Source organism: Nanorana parkeri, unplaced genomic scaffold (genome assembly GCF_000935625.1).
Source record: "Nanorana parkeri isolate BGI_ZX_2015 unplaced genomic scaffold, ASM93562v1 scaffold219, whole genome shotgun sequence".
Classification (NCBI taxonomy): domain Eukaryota; kingdom Metazoa; phylum Chordata; class Amphibia; order Anura; family Dicroglossidae; genus Nanorana; species Nanorana parkeri.
The window spans coordinates 1,526,944-1,545,052 of NW_017306487.1; the positions used below are offsets into that span (position 1 = coordinate 1,526,944).

Consider the following 18,109-nt stretch of genomic DNA (forward strand, 5'->3'; position numbering starts at 1 on the left):
TTTTTTTTTCAAATAAATGATTTTTGATGAAATCCTGGTGTTGTTATGTAATCTTTTTTCTAACCCTTTAGTGAATGGGTAGGGGTACAAGTCATTCACAAAGGGGGGGGTGCATCTGGGTGCCTCTTTATTAAAGGGATACCCTCATGTGAATAAGCCTCCTGCCCTCACGCCCACAACCAACGCCCCAGGGTTTGTGGGGAAGAGGCCTTGTCCCTATGGGCTCTGGGCAAGGTGCTTTTCCAGTGACGACCCTGGAAAAGTATCCTCCCAGTGTCGAGGACATCTGGTATGGGAGGGAGGGGGGGTGCTCGCTTGACCCCCCCTTTCCGGCCCTGCCGGGCCTATATTAGACCTAAAGTGTCTGGTACTGTTTGGGAGTGGGAATTGCACTCTTTAAAATAAAAAATAAAAAAACTTCATTTTTTTCTCTTTAGAAATGTCAGTTTTGCTGCAGCAGGTTCTATACATCGTACAGATGTGCCATTTTACAGGCAGGTTAAGGGGACCCCCCAGGCACGATATTTAAAGTAATTTTTCATTTTTATTGTTACCCTTTAAGTGATGTTAACATCACTGCTCCTTTAAGAACTGTATTTTTTAAACGTTTTTTTTTCATTGATTCACGTCCCCCAGGGCAGTACCCGAATCCCCATACACGTTTTATGGCCAATAACTTGCATGTAAGCCCTCTTAAAGGGGACAATTGTTTTTGAAAGTTCTACCCCCATAGACTTGCATTGGGCTCAAATGCGAATTCAAACATTTTGGGGGTTCAAAAATTTGAATTTGAACCGACCTCAGGCCTGTTTGGCCCATCACTATTGGCAACCAGGCTAATGACTGCTGCAGTGAGAGAATAGGATTAGAAGTGTAGTGAAGCAAAGAAAGGTGGTGGTATAGGTGGACCTTAATTTTAGATGGCCAGATAAGGCAACCTATTACCAAAACCACATGTTGTCTCCTAGGGATTTCAGTTTAGTATATCTCAGATCAGATGGACAGAAAGTTGGGTGAGTCTGGAGAGGACCTATTGGTCATGGCACACATTGGTACCAGTTACAGTTATGGAAAGGTCCTGAAAATGATTTTACGGACTTAGGAGTTACAAACTTAAATCAGGACCTTCTGGGAATATTACTGGTGCTACACCTGAGAGACAGCAGGAGCTTTAGAAGGTAAACCAGTGGCTGACATTTTGGTGCTGAAAGGATGGGTTTGGAGAACTAGGCAAGCTATTCAGTTGACTATGGGTTCTAAGCTAGGCAAGGGATGCATTCCAGTGGGCTGGGTGCAGTTCTGCAGAGAAAAATAATAGTTAAAAGCCTGGTAAAGTTAGATTCATTTAGTACAGAATCTGAAGAAATTGACAGATGTTGCCGTGGGTGACGACCCTGCCGCAAACTTGCTACATCTAAACTAACTCTTTATCCACAAATATAATCGCCCCTGGTAACCAGGGGATGCTGAACTGTCAGAGCCAGCCGCCCCGCTGTCAGTTGCGAGGCTTTCGGCTGGCCACTCGGCCTGCTTCAGGCTTTGTGAATAATCCCCATAATATACAGTACAGATTATATACGAAGGGGGGAATTTATCAAAACTGTACTGGAGCAGTTGCCCAGTACAACCAATCAGCTTCTTTCTTCAGTTTGTTCAATAAAGATTTGAAAATGAAAGAGTGAAGCTGAATGGTCACCATGCTCAGCTGCTACAGATTTTGTCTGCTCCAGTTTTGATACATTTCTTCTATGTCTTTGTTTTCCCACTAGATGGCACTCGTGTTGTTTTGTTGATTCTGTATGTCTTCAACATGGTTGAGTACTGTCTATGATACTTTTTTTATTCGTACTAACAGTACATTTTTTAGGACAAGCTTTTGGGATGTTCCCTTCTTCTTGATCCAAGTGGTACTGATACAGAAAGCAAAATGTTAAGAAAAATATCTCTGGGGGAAAAAAAACAGAATAATCAAAGCAAAAAAGTTAGTTAGATAAGGAGTAGAGAAGTGGACTATGGAATGACTGGTGGGGGGAGAGTCACAAAGGTTAGAATGATCATAAATGTATTTGATAGTGATTTAGAAAGCTGAGGTCCACATCCAGTCCATGATCTCTTGTCAAACAGAATTATCATTCGTAACACAAAGGTTTTCCTTTTCTAAGTATTTTTAAAGTTCCCTTCTTAACATCCATAAACGTTTGTGTATCAGTATTACATAGACTGACAAGAAGGTCTGTAAATACCATGTGGAAGACATGAATATTTTGGTTCTTAAAGGGAACTTTAACCACTTATGTATGTTACACCCCCTTCCTTTCTAAGCCATTTTTCAGTTTTCAGTGCTGTGTCCCTCGTTGGCCCCAATTGCTGTTGAATTTCCCTTACCAGCAAGGGGACAGCAAGGAAACAACATCTTGATGGGTTAAATAGCAAAGAAAAAATCCATCGAGACTGGCATGCTGTCTCTTATTGATCTTGACACTGGTGACTTGTAACCATCCTCAAGATTACCTATTTAACCTGGCCCTTAAGCTACCCTAACACTTAACCATCCTTTTACTCCAACCCTAAAAGTGAATCTAACCATTAAAATTAACTTTTAACACTTAAAGTTTAAGTGCCATACATTTTTTTTCAGTTTTCGATACGGATCGGAAGGCTTAAAACCTCTTAGGCTTTTATTGCTGTCTTTGTCCCCACTAGGGAGATTCAGGTTCACTATGGGGTCTATTAATAAACAATTTGCATAGCCATTTACCCTGCAAATCTCTGTGAACATTCTTTCTCTGTGAATAGAAGCAAAACCAAACATTCTTGTATATTTTCTTTCAGGCTGAATGTAAAACCTCATTATGGCCACTAGATGGAGCTAAGTATTTATTTCCTATGCTCCTCACTCCTATCTACTGAACAGCCGCCTGATCAATTCCACAAGTCCCACAGCGTGCCGAATACCCCCAACATGTATCCCGGGCTGTGGTACCCCTCCTGTGAGCCCAGGATGACCATGGCAGGTGCATGCAAGTGAGCATTTTGTCACTTTCCCAGCTGTTGTGGCCAGGGGTGAAGCTAATCAAGCATGATCTGTGCTTGATTTGCTTAATTGGAACGTGAAGCTTAGATTAGAGACAAATAGACCCCTAATGTCTCCTTAAAAAGGACCTGTCACCTCCAATGTGCTATCACATAAGGGGCTTAAAGATACAGCAGAAAAAGATGAAGTGTTAGACCGGGCTGTGCTATGGGGAAGAGCTTTGTAAATCTCAGGACTTAATACTTTGTACTCAGCTACTTTACATGTATTTCAACTTTGCATTTAGCTGTTTGCCTGGAGTACAACTGTTTGGCCAGAGTACAGCTGTAGTCAGTGTGATAGCAGTATGTGTAGCAGAGAAAATGTATCTTCAATGTAATCTTTGCAACAGAAGCACTGAAATCGCTCCACTGCACTTTATTTTCTGTGGCAGCCTGCCAGCCTTCTAATGTAAACAATCACCAAGTGCTGTGAGCTATTAGAAACTGACAGAAATCAGACTGTAGCGTGTCTGTTGTTATTGTGAGAATGAATTACTGCATAGTACAAGCAGCTGGAGAGGTCGGAGATGGCTTATCTGAAACACTTTCAACTGCTTTTTAAGAACATGTAAATGTAATGTTCATAGTCTGGTAACAGCATTTAAAGAAGAACTCCGGGAAGAATTAAACTTAATCCTTGCAGTGGGGCTACTCTCGCATTGCAAAGGTTAAGTGCTCCTTTTGGTCTAGGGTCTAAAATAACAAAGATATACTCACCCAAACCTCGAAGTTGCCTGGCTGCTAGACCGGTCCCTGCAGTCTCTCTCTCCCTCCTCTCTGGCAATAGAATGTCCCTCGGCATCCTCACATCCAATACACTGTATTGGACGTGATGTCTCACAACAGCTGGAGCGAAGGGGGGGGAGAAACGCTGCAGGGACTGGTCTAGCAGCCAGACAGGACCAAGGTTCGGGTGAGTATACTTATGTTATTTTAGACCCTAGACTAAAACAAGTACTTAACCCTTGCACTGCAAGGTTTTATTCTGCTTGGAGTTCTTCTTTAACCTCATATAGCCTCCATATAATACTTAAACTAACACTTAGGAGGTTATTCACTAACCTGCTGAAGGCAGCGGAATAAATAACCAAGCCGAAGTGAAGTGAGCCGAAGCCTCTTTGGCTATTCACTGTAACCATGTACGGCTGTTTTTAGCCGTACATCAGCTGCATTCGGGTCACTTCACCTACCTTCGGCTCGGCCAAACAGCCTGAGCAGGTCCGACCAAACCGAAAGGAAGAGCGCGTTTGCCTCCGCCGATGTAATATCTGGATCAGCTGAAGCGAACATTCGGCAGTTCATTCCCTGCTAATCACCCCTATTCTCCAAGGGGCCGAACAGCAGAGAGTGAATTGTCGAACATTCGGCTCATGTTTCGATTCAGTCATTCTCTTCATTACCTCAGAGGTAGTGAAGCAGATTGAAAACTGTTATGTAAACAAACAAACAAAACAGCATGGGGTCCCCTTTCCAAATCATGCCAGACCCTTTAGGTTTGTTAGGGGGGACCCCCGATGTCCAGAGAAAAAAGTTTGCCTACAAAGTCATACCAGACCCTGTAGGTCCCCCTTAACCTGGGGTCCCCCCTAAAATCCCATACCAGACCCTTGATTCGAGCAGCAGCCTGGCAGGGGCTTTACTATGCTTAAGAATCTTTATAACCTTATGACAAAATCCATACAGAACACTGGAAATTGTATTTCGTAACATGGAAAGATATTTGTATGGTTGCTGCTTAACATAAACCTACGTCTTGACTAATAGAATGGATAAGCTTTATAACACTGTGGGTAATAATTTGTTTACAGTGAGCAATGCACATTGTAATCCTCTTTCTTTTATTTCTAGGGCTTTACTGATTTATCAGAAACAGAGATGAGCAGTGGTGACCAACATCCCAGAACAAAGTCTGACTGTCTCGAGCAAAAGCTTAAAACACGATTAAGTGAATTAACAGCCAAGATTAGTGATAAAGAAACGTCTTCTGGGGAAGAACAGGATTCAGATCTTAGAATGGAAACTGGGAACAGTGAAATGTTGTCATCAGAGGACAATTCCAAGTGTGTACAAGAGGAGATAAAAAAGGTATGATTGCAGGAAGGTATTCAAATCTCTCATACTGTCTCATACCAACTGAGTAAAAAAATAGTGGCATGTTACTTTTGTATTAAACAGAATGTACCTTAAAATCAGTCCTGATTTAAATCAGTCCTTACTCCTAAGGGGGAAAAATGCATTGCCTTTCATATATTCATATATACAAGGTAGTCATACACAAGAGTAACCAATTATTCTTCGATGAAAGATTTTACCCATACCAGGCATGAACACTTATTATTCAGTCCATGTTGAACAAGCACACCCCTTCCCATGACCACAGAATTGTGACACTGGTTAACAATGACTGACTAAAAACCTCCAACTCAAAACATCTCCCCCAATGCCTCCCTCCCGTCCTCTCCTGTTCCAGTGCACTGTGTATGATATACAGCAAAATTAATTCAGATCTAATAGTTCAATTTCAGAACTTTTTCCTACTAAATCAGGACATACGATATACAATCTAAAATATGACATTAGATTATTAGATATTAACATTAGATACATTGGATATAACAGCAAATGCTAGAGTATGCAAGTAACAGCCCCACCACTTTTCACTCATGCAGTAAGAAGTAATATTCAAATATATCAGCAAAATTCAAACTAACGTACAAATGGTCCACACAGTGCAGCAGTTTATGTACGAATAGGGCTGTCTCCAAAAAATATCCAATAGTCTCTTTCAAATCTTTGTGTCTTGTTATATATTTTAAATCCATAAGCTCATGATACCTTTTTATCATGGAAAGACAAACATGCTTTTGTATATATTCCCTGTGGTACAACTGCTCTCACTAAGATCGCTTTCTTCTAGATGATTTCCTATATATATACACTACCGGACAAATGTTGTAGAACACCACCATTTTTCCATTTTTTTATTGAAATTCACACAGTTTAATGTCTCAATGTACTAAATAAAGCATAGAACAAATAAACAATTAGAAATCCAAAAGAAAACATGGAATCGTATTCTTTAACAAAATGTAGTCTACATTTTTGACTCATCAAAGTAGCCACCTTTTGCAGATACAGCAGCCGAAAACACACGGAATTCTTTCTACAAAGGAAATCAAATATTGTTCAGTAAGTTCTTCCCAACACTGTTGCAGAAGTTCCCACAAATGTAGGTTGCTTTGCTTAAACCCTTCTGTCCAGTTCATCCCAAACCAGCTTTATGGGGTTTAAGTCTGGAGACTGTGCTGGCCATTCCATGATTTGAAGCCTACAATCTTGTTCTTTTCCTCTAAGGTAGTTCTGACACAACCTGGATGTATGTTTTGGGTCATTATCTTGCTGTAGGATGAACCCCTGACGAAGTAGGTGTACACCAGAAGGTATTGCATGGCGTTGTAAAATGCTGTGGTAGTAGCTTTGCTTCAGGGTGCCACTCACTCTGTGCAAGTCGCTGACTCTGGATCCAGCAAAAAAGCCTCAAACCATTACGCTTCCTCCTCCATGTTTGGCAGTTGCCTACTCAACGGTCATAGAAAAACCCTGCTTCATTAACCGAAGATCTCACATTTTGATTAATTGGTCCATAAGACCTTCTTCCACTTTTCAGTAGTCCACTGGCGGTGCTTCATGGCCCAGGCAAACCTCTTTTTCTTATTTTGCCATCTTAGCAATGGCTTTCTTACTTCCACTCAACCTATCAAACCTGTAGCTCGAAGTTTTCTCTTCACAGTTGAAACTGAGACTTGCTTACATCGATCAGTGTTAAGCTGTGCTTGAAGCTGTTGTCCTGTGAGCCACCTGTCATGCAAGCTGTTGACTCTCAGAAATCTGTCTTCTGATTCTGTTGTGGCTTTGGGTCTGCCAGACCTCTTCCTGTCAGAGTTTCCTCCAGTTTCCAAATGCCTTTTGATCGTGTTGGAAACTGTACTCACTGACTACTTAGCTTTCTTTGCAATTTCTCTAATGGAAAGACCTACACTTTTAGGAGTTAAATTTGGTCTGTCTGTCTTCCTTTGTTAATCGCCTTTTTCTCGCCATTGTTAGAGCAATATACTGCTTCCTGCAGTACAATACTGTCCAAATATTGCTTGGACACAGTCTGTTCCAATGCTACTTTTATACAGACAGAGGTCTTGTGAGTAATCCATAAAAGTCGGGACACTTGTAGGAATTGTTAGCATACACTTCTAAGGCTTAATTTACTTACATTGCTGCAGAACAACTGTGAGTTGTTAACCCTTTACTTCTTTCCTGATAAAGGCCTTTTTGTATAACTCTGAAATGTGTGTGTGTGTGTGTGTGTGTGTGTGTGTGTAAATATGGACTGAATGGAATCACAATCAATACTTTCTTCCAAATAAAAACACTTCTCCAATGATTAAATAGACCAAATGGAAAAGAAAATAAGAACTGCAAAAGGCAAACACACTTTTGTATATACCCCCTTGTCACAAATGCTCCCAGCAAGATCACTTTTCTCTAGATCAACTCCATTTTTATATCAATATTTTCTTCCAACTAAGAACACTCTTCGTTAAATTGGAAACCTTTACATGGACATGGATAGAAAGAATCAACACATATGATCTCACATGGCACGAATCCTCATTAGAACTATTTAACAGCATCCGATTACCTCTGATCTTGTTATATATAGTGCTAATGAGCATTCATGCCATGTGAGTTCAGTTGTGTTGATCTTTTAAGTGGTATTAAAACTAAAAGATTACACACTATTTGCAGTGTATGTCTTCTATTACATTTGATCTATTTAAATGTTGGAGACATGTTTTAAAGAACAGTGTCCTTATTTGGAAGAGGGTGAGAGAGGCAATCTAGAGGAGAGTGATCTTGGTGGGAGCAGTTGCGCCATGGGAATATACATAAAAGTGCGTTTGCCTTTCCATAATAGAAAAATAAACTAAATGGTGAGTGAATTTCCAATCTTGGGTGGACATATCACAAGCACATTGATTTGAAAGAAAAGACACACAGGGGGTTATTCACTATGGAGCCGAAGGATGCAGCCGTAGCTTCAGCTCATCCTTCGGCTCATCCTTTGGCCGCCGGAGGGAGTATTCACAGTAGCCCATACAGCAGCCGAGCAGCTCAGCTGAGCCGAAGGCATACGCTTCGGCGTGACTAAGCTGAAGTGACAGCCGAAGCATGGAGAAAGGTCGGCCGAAGCTTACCAATCTCCAAGCAAATGACAGCTGGGTGGAGCCAGTCGTGATCTGTGATTGTTTCCGTGAGAATGAGTATCAAGCTGCAGCGTGCTTTTCTTGCCTGCACTGACAAGAGGGATGGGGCTGTGTGACCACAGGGCAAGGAATATAAGCAGTGGCTGCTTAATGAGTTGTATACATTATGTTAGTCACATCTGAAAACAGTCCAATTTTAGAAACATTGGTGCTCCCCATAGTATTCTAATTATTCATTCTGTTCACACGAGAGCTGGGCAAATTACGGTAGTCTATACTGTATATTTGATAAATTATGACTATTTGGTGGCTATTTCTAGTAAAGTAATGGATACACAAATAGCACCTTCTGAATGTTAGATTTGATTAGTTAGGCTGAACAGAATACAACACAGACATCTAAACTATACAAGAATTGACAGAGCCATTGGCATGGGTTGTGCCACATCTTCTGTGCTGTTTACCTCCATGCATACGGATCTTCAAACGGAGACTATTGTTGCACTGACACATTGGCTGGTATGTTTCCAATAAAGTGTCTAAATTCATGTCCATTAAAAAAGGAATCTAGGTGTTTATTGCTTCTAATGGTAGTGTTGTGTAGATCTTTAAATATAACCTACAAAATGTTTTGTGTCAGTTAAATCTGTAAAGGTAGCTAACATAAAACTGAATACATGTAAACTTCTAGATTAGAATAGAAGGATCCTTTTCTCATCACTATGTAAACGTATTTTAAGTTTTAAAATAAATAATGCATAGCTCTTTAGCTGCGTTCTCTACCCTTCATTTTCATACATGCTTTGGGGCCATCTTGGCATCTTGGACTACATGTGCCAGGCTTCCTACTGCTGTTGCTGTTAGTAGGCAGCACTGAGGCCTCCAGTGTAGAGTTTGCGGGTGCAGGTATGTGTGTGTGCAGGTGCTCTGTGTAACTGCAATTACGCTTGTAGGCAGCAGTGGAAGCGTACATCCTGGGGTAACAACACTGCTCCTACATAAACTAACATGACGGCTGCGTTGTCACCCTAGGACACGAAGTTCCAAGGAGGGTTCACATTGTCAGGATTATCAGGTATAAACATAGAAAAAGAAAGCTTGCAATCCAAAATAAATATACCTTCCCAAAGCAAACATAACGTGGTGACACATCTGCTTGTCCCCAAATCCACTGACAGGTGACCTGATCTTCTCTACCATCTTGGGGATGCAGATCTGTCACCAAGTCCAGGCTTTGTCACTTCAGCTGTCATCAAGAGCCATAAGTATTCCACAAGTGCTGAATAATCTTTCCAGACCAGCTGAACATTTTGTTCAATCATTATTAGAGTAAGACAGAGTATGAACAAGCTTTCAATTATCAATGTTTAGGGGAATGAACATTTTTTTTAATTGATTTATGTGAGTGAATAGAAAAAGGGCCAGTTCGTGCTCTCCAGTATATCACCATATATTTCAGAGTGAAATTCTTCCAGCTGCCTGATGTAAAACCCCTTCAACTATTACAATTCATATAAAAATGATGTGTGCCTTATGGTTGTAATAAAGCATCCACAATCTTTATGTCTGCTTTTGGCGGTTTTTCTAGCCTGTATTCCAATAAGTATGATGATGGCTGGTATGTAATGGTGCTTGCTTCTCACTGTTGTTCATTGTTGGGGCACCCTGAAAAAAGGAAGAAGCAGTTCCATTGGTAGATGATTTGAATGGGAGGGTCTGGTTCATTATAACCACCTGATGCACTTTCAGTGTTCTAATGTGTCTGCATCCCTTTAGAATTAGTTAACCCTTAGGGAGTATCCCATCAAAATGAAATTTCTATTGCAGGGGATGCCTAAAATGTTACTTATATCTTTGTGCAGACTTCTAGGAAAATCTGTGAGCCAATCACTTGAGCAGAAAATGACATTTCTGAGGGCATTCCTCACACCAATGTGTATTAGGAGATAGCTTGTATAAGCTGTTAACTTACCATGGGTCACAGCTTTGGGTGTGTTTCTAATTTTTTTTGCTGCAGTTTTGATGAATCAGTTGCTTGTTTCTCTGAATTGCCTTCCAAAATGTAATTAAGCCTTCTTCACCTTTGGTTTGGAGAAATGTAACCAAATGTGCCATGTTTCACGATCACCCAGATTACAGACAATCTGTGTCTTGGCCCATTCAGGTCAAAGTGACGGGTTCTCTTAAAAGGCCGACCCCTCGTCTACTGATGCTTACTTTTTCCTCACTCCCCTGTTGCTCCAATCATCTTGGAAATACTTGGGCTTTCTTGGCATTAGACCCAGAAGGCACTTACTCCACTTCATACTACGATGTAGCGCTCGGTTCTAAGGGGCCAGTTGCCAAGCCTATGCACTGTCATGTGTGCAAGGGGAACAGGTAACCCTGGAGCTCAGCAAAGGTGAGTGTCAGTGGGTGGAGGGTGAGTTTCCAAAAGAATCTGTCACGTTACCCGGAATGGGAAGCAGGATAGATTTACTTTAGTGCCACTTTTATCATAGCATCATTTTCTTAAAATACATCCAGACTGTTTCCTATTGTGATGTAGTCTTGACATATATAATTCCAAATTTAACTGCACTGTAACTTTCTCTTTGTTTAATTGCTTTCTAAAAAAAAAAATAGGAAAAGCAACAGGCTTTAGAGCTCCACTTAAAACTACAGTTTTTGTCCTCAGTACTGCAACAGGTGAGAATATTTCTGTATTTCACGGTCCATTCTCTTCCACATACCTGGTTTATGTCAGTGTTCAGATTGTCAGATGCTGACAATCCATAAGGATGAAGACTTTTTCATATCCATATACTCTGCAGCCACTTTATGGCAAGTCTGCTTTATGCCCTTATGCCCACAATCCCAGACTGCACCAGCCCATTCATTTAATGCATGCCCAGCACTACTTGTACAGCGTAACACCTCATTACATTATTGGGCCTGTATCACACTCTAATACAATGAACAATTCATAGAAAAGTGAATGAAAGCAAATGTTTCCTAATTTAATTTATTTTCTAGACACACTTACTAAATGAGTAACCTCCATTCACACTTGAGCAGGAGCAATTTCAGGGTTCTTTTATGTATTTATTGTGTATTTTTCCAGGCTTGAGCACCTTTCTTTTAGTTCATGGAAAGCTAGTTACTAGGAGTAGGAGACAGTTGCATAAAATTGCTTGGAAAGCATGCCATACACATTTTTTTGGTGTTCCCTTTGAAGTATATGGGATCAAAAACACACAATGTGCTTATTTTTGAGCGGCAAACAACACAATACTCAGGTGTCAACAGGCACCAAAGACAGTAATGGGATTCTTAATGTTGAACATTATCACAATTCGGGAAACTTGTGACAAAACGCTCAGGTGTAAATGGGGGCTTAAGCCTGTTTACTTTGCAAGGTAATTTTCACTTAGGTAATTAAATAAGAGGAGTATGTGCTGACTTCTATTATCCAATCATATAGAAGCAAAAATAATTTTTTGGTTTTATTTCTTTGCTCGTGATTGGGTATTCTTTGCTTAGTGAATTTCCACCACATTCGCCAAGGTAAGTAAAATTTCCCTTGCAAAGTGAAAATTCCCTTTGCAAAGTGAGCATGCTCTATTCCTTTAGTAAGTCAGCCACAACGTAATACAGGTTTTGGGACACCTACTTTCATCATGTTTCAGTTAGCAATGATTTTAAATTAGATCCAGCAAATATTGATCTGCAATACACATTTACTATTGTTCTCAAAAGGACATTAAATAATGCATGGTGTTTAAAAAAAGTTTATTTTATCACTTTATCTTCTGTAATCGTACTGCATGTGTACTATCTGATATTACATATTACATATTATCTTGCATGCATATTGTTTTATCATTTTGTGAGGTAATGTGAATGCAGATGCATGATTGGTTCAGATACTATACTGATTTGAGTTTTGCGCATTATTTTTAAAATTTTAAACCAAACAGTGATGGTTACTTTTCTCCAAATCAAAACATTGTAATGTCTTAATGGTTGTACTACATAATTAAGAATGTGTAGTTCTTTATATTTAACATGTTAGATCATAGGTGTCAAACTAGGTCAATATAAAAGGCAAATATAAAAGTTACCAGGTAACGCAGCCCTGTATTCTTTAATATATCTTATAATAAATGTATTTTTGGATTAAAGCCATGCAAGTGCCTGAATTGTACTTGATATCTGCCTTGCAGTCCCTGTATAGCAGAGCTTTTGGTGGTGGACAAGGTGACCCCTGGGTGGTCTGCAGCTACGCAGCTCCATACGCAACAAACTGTGATGCACTGTGTGTCCAGACACCTTTCTATTGGAACCAGCATTAACTTTGTTAGCAATTTGAGCTACAGTAGCTCTTTCAATGGATCAGACTACAGGGGCAGCCTTCACTCCCTATGTAAATCAATGAGCCTTGGCCTCCAATGACCCTGTCCTTCCTTGGACCCCTTTTGGTAGGTCCTGACCACTGCAGACCAGAAACATCCCACCAGAACTGCAGTTTTGGAGTTGAACTGACCCAGTTGCCTAGCCATCACGATTTGGCTCTTGTCAAAGTCACTCAAATCCTTATGTTTGCCCATTGTTTCTGTTTCCAACACATCAACTACGGGGAAAAAATGTTCACTTGATTCCTATTATATCCTACCCACTTCCAGGTGCCATTGTAACAAGATAATGTTATCCACTTCACTGGTCAGAGGTCAAAATGCTATGGCTGATCGCTGTATATATTTCATGTGTGTATTCAGTTGCGTGTGTGGAGGTTTAACACCCATGTTTATAAGATGACCATTACCCAATCTATCTGAAAGGATCCTCATGTCTTGGAGTACCAGCAAATGTCTGCAGGCACCCCTAGATGATTGATCTTAGGGAAAATATTATTCAGCAGTGTTGGATACTTTGCAACACTGGGTCCTGATTTACTAAAGGATATAAGTGCATGCCAGTGCATCGATCATGCAGGGACATACATCTTGTTGCCATCAAACACATTTTATCGTGATGATGCCACCATTGTAGTAATAGAGGACCCAGTGAGGTGCCTTTGATAGACCCTTTTGACAGCCAGTGGGCAGTGTCCAGGTCATGAGGAAGTGTTGTGGAATAAGCTTTCCACAATACAGAGCAGTAAAAAGAAGAACTGGGGTTACCAGTTCTTCTTTGACCTGAATTGCAGGTAAGAATTTGGGGCTACTATTGAGGGAAATGTAATATAGAAATGTTCTAATACATATCTCCTAAATCTAGCTCCTCTCCCACTGCCACCACTTTCCCTGTCGCTATTATTAGCAGGGACTACTGACACTGGTAGTGCCTTCACACATAGTCAGTTCCAGATACACACAGTGGGACTTACCGGAGCTCCCGAGACCAGATGCAGGAGGAACGTGCGGGCAAGGAGAAACCTTCAGCCCAGGAGGGAGGTCCAGCCAAGGAGCAGTGGCGTAACCAGAATCACATTCAGAAAACGTGCCTCGTCAGTGCTTAAAGATAAATTTGGTGAGCATAGTTAAGGTCAGCAGCAGGATAAATGTTAGCAGGCTCACGCTGTCTGAGCCTGCCTACCTACCTGCGGCTCTTCTCAGCCTCAGTAGCAATCTCCTTCATGGCGCTGCCTTCAGCATATGTCCATAGGATCCAAGGGATCAGCAAATACAGGAGGCTGTGCATAGCTGATCACCCCAGTCCTCTTCTAGATTCCCACACCTTCTACCCTGACTCAGTGGTCAGTGAGGGCAGATCAAGCCTAGTGTTGCAGCCGGAACCTCTGACCTTGGCGCCCAGGGCAGCCACATCATAAGGCCTTGTATGACATATGTGGCATATAATGTTAGTTAAATAAACCTTACAAGTAATTTTTAATTTTTGATATAACAAGATAAGCAGCGCTAGGAGTTCAATTAGCTGTATATCATACAGGTGGCAGTGATTTAAACCAAAATAGTGTTTCCTTAACACATTACTTATATTAAATACTGCAAAGTCAATGTGATGAATTTTTAGTGTATCGTGTCAACACATCAATATAAATAAATAAATATTGTGATATAAAATACAAGCTGCTGTATTAAAGACAAACGAAAATAATTGTGAATGACAATTAATTGTGCTAACAAAAAATATATATAAACAAATAAAGTATCTGTAGTATACAGCTCTGCTTCAAAGCCAAACAAATAGCAGAGCCTTCCAATGTTCGGTGGAGTAGTGCTTTCCTGGGGTTTGTATTAAGATCAACACATCCCCCTAATAGAGTGCGTACTCACCCCAAACTTTCTGCTGTAACAGACAGCCCCAAACGCTTTGTCTAATGGGACACCGTTACTGCGGTGTCTTTCGTATCTCGTTCTTTACCATCAGTCCTCAGTGTAAAGTATTCCCACAGTCATGCAAAGAAAAAATCTTTCATCGGTAATAGTTCCACAAATAGTTTATTTAAAATTTCTTTTAAAATTCCTTTTAAAATAAAAAATCCCATTCGGCCGGTCCGAAAACAAACGTGTTTGGTATGGTAGACCTGCCCCTACATGTTTCGTCACCACTGACGTCCTCAGGGGAATTGCAGGTTTGTCTTTCCATACCAAATCACAGTTTATATAGAGCACATCAAAGTTAATACAACAATTGGCCACTAGATGTCTCACTAGCTCCACACAGTGGGATAGTTTCACATCTCCTCAAGCTAGATACAAATTAGACACAGATTAGATACAAAGTAAAAGGTGAAGAGTTATTAGTTCTCTCTTACTTGTAAAGGTGAGCCATCTCTATATGCCAGTATCTATATCAATAATCTAATTTTTAATTTTTGTTATAAAACGCATTTCTATTTAACCCCTATTATTTCTGTGTTGCATAAAAAAATGCCCAAAATTGACAAAAAGGCCTTTTTTTCTTTGCAAATAACCTTGCACCAGAAACCTAATTTTAGTGTAATTTCAAAGGGGAAAGTTATAGATATATAAAATGTATACTTCTTATTTACAGTAAAACTACTTTTTTTAAACTTACATTGGTCAAATAGATTTTTTTTTTTACAATTTTTCGTTTATTGATTAACTAAAAAAACAAAAAAAAATTTGCAAGGCACTTTTGCAGAAGAAAACAATACATACTAATTTGTTATCTTAAGTAATGACAAAGTTATCACCACATAATCATGCCCATATTAGAAATTTAAAAACTGCTGTGGTCCATAATTTGCTAACCATAAATACAGATTTTGTAGAGGCGGGTAAAGGGGAAAATACTTTTTTTTTCATGCCTAGAGTTAGATTAGGGGGTTGATTTACTAACCTAAACACACGCACCAGGTGCGTGTGATTTTTACACAGCAAAGCGTATTTATCAACCAAAAAGTCTCTATAAGCATGTTTCCACTAATGCCATATATGGAAAAATCATGCACATGATGCATATATAATGCTGCTTCACACTTTAGACAAAAATGGTTAGCTCATGCATTTACATTCCTGCATTCATCAACGCAAGCAACACAATGTAGAGCTAATTTACACAACATCACCTTGCAATTCATGCAGGGCTTTGCACAACACACCTGCTGGGTGAGTACACACTACAAAGGTGTTTAGATTCCATCCATAGATCATGCTGGGAGGGAATACACTACAGAGGTGTATACATGTTCGTGGTGTGTTTATAAGGTTAGTAAATCAACCCCTAAGAGTCAAGTAAAATGTATCTAACAGTTGTTGCAAAGTGACCATCCAGGGTGCAATATATGTCTGGCTCTAGAAGACATCCACCTAAGCAAAACAAATAGCAAACGCACTAATCAACTCATAATCAGCATTCAAGCAAGGTGCACATGGAAGGGCTTTCTACAGTACAACAGCAAAAAGTTTCCCAGCAAACTCACCAGCCAGCATGAAAAAAAAAACACCTGTCTAACCGCTAAGGTTAAAAACAGAGGTTTTAGATACACGTCTTCTGCAGAATATGTGAAAGCTGCACTGCCTAGTTAAGGCCCCTCTGCCTAACTCTAACCTATGAGAGTCTCCATCTTGGAGCACATGTAGCAAAAGATAAAATTGGGTGCAGGTTTGCCAGGAGGTAGCCCAACCTTCTTAAAGGCACAGGGACACACAAGGGACCCCGCACATCACAATGGCAGCTGAGATCCCCAGTGTGTCACTGCACCAAATCAGTCAAGCAAAACAAATGGCAAATCCCACTCATCAACTCATAACCAGCTTTCAAGCAAGGTGCACATGGAAGGGCTTTATACAGTACAACAACAAAATGTTTCCCAGCACACTCACCAGTCAGCCAGCAAAAAAAAAAAAAAAATCTGTCTAACTGCTAAAACGTTATCTAAAACCAATTTTTTTACCTCAGCGATTAGACAGGTTTTTTGTTTTTTTTGCATGCTGGCTGGTGAGCAAGCTGGGAAACTTTTTGTTAATGTTTATCCACCTGTCTGTAGACAAATTAAAGTCATAAAGGGTGTACAAAATTCCAGCATCAATATATTGCATTTAAATAAAAGCAGATCCACTAGAAAACTATTATTTTCATCAATATGTTGATGAAAATTGGTAAATAACTATTTTCTTTGAATTTCTTGGAAACATGATAAAACATAAAGATCAATATATCAGTTCTGTGATGATATATGCTTTATTGAAGTGTTAAACAGAATAGAATTTCATGGAAAATATTTTATGGTATGATGACCAATAAAAAGCAAGTTAGTCACAAATTGAAAGATATTGACTTCTAGAACTATTGTACAGTCATGTGAAAAAGTAAGTATATCCCGTAGAAATTGTTGACTTTTTCAGCATATTTTAATGGACAAACATTACATCTTCACTAAAACAGTGCCCATAGATGAAGATGATAAACTTGAAAAAAACACCAGGAGATGTATATAATAGTGTATGGTGGAGAAATAAAGTACTCCCTTAAAAAGTATTGCCCCCTTTAGGAAAAATAGTTTCTTATAGGTGTTCTGCATAACTGTCCACCAGCCTGTGACATCAGCGCAGTGAAATTTTAAACCACTCCTCCATGTAAAATTCCTTCATTGGAAAGATATTTGTGGATTCAAATCAGGGCCTTGAATAGCCTAATCCATAACCCTCATTTTCTTCTTTTTAAACCATTCCTTCTTTTTAAACCGCTAGAAGTATGGGAAATAAATTAGAAGAGCTTGAAATAATGATACTTGAAGAGGACTTCGATATAGTGGGTATAGCGGAAACCTGGCTGGACACTACGCATGACTGGGCTACTAATATAGAGGGGTATAACCTGTTCAGGAGGGACAGAGGTGGGAGAAGGGGGGGGGGAGTTTGCACTTACGTAAAAAATAATCTAAATGTGCATATAAGGGACGATATCAAATAATGGGGAAGACGTGGAAACTCTATGGCTAGAGCTAGATATGACGGACGCTAGCCTTAAACTTCTCGTGGGTATTTGCTATAAACCTCCAAATATAGGGGAAGAGGGAGAAGTCAATCTTCACTCGCAGATAGGAATAGCTGGGAGAGAGGGCAATGTAGTACAAAGCTCCCAGTTTAACTCAAAATATACCCAAAATTAACGGAAACCGGGATACAACAAAGACTTAAAATGCTCAATGCAAACAAAGCAGTGGGTCCGGATAACGTGCACCCCAAGGTACTTAAGGAATTAAGCATCCTTGGTGGATTTTCTACTGTCCTTTGAATCCTTATTATCTTGAATTATACATTTACGGTTATACTTTAATGCTCAGATAGATGGACTCACAT

General features: G+C 39.9%; 1 protein-coding gene across 2 annotated transcripts in view; it reads left to right on the forward strand.

The window, feature by feature from the left end:
- MYRIP (myosin VIIA and Rab interacting protein) overlaps nt 1–18,109 on the forward strand; it is a 309,369-nt gene that overhangs the window by 266,664 nt on the left and 24,596 nt on the right. For both annotated transcript variants that reach the window (XM_018555942.1, XM_018555941.1), the window contains 2 exons: nt 4,924–5,160; nt 10,962–11,024. In XM_018555942.1, the coding sequence (XP_018411444.1) occupies nt 4,924–5,160; nt 10,962–11,024 (300 nt within the window). The remainder of the gene's footprint in view (nt 1–4,923; nt 5,161–10,961; nt 11,025–18,109) is intronic.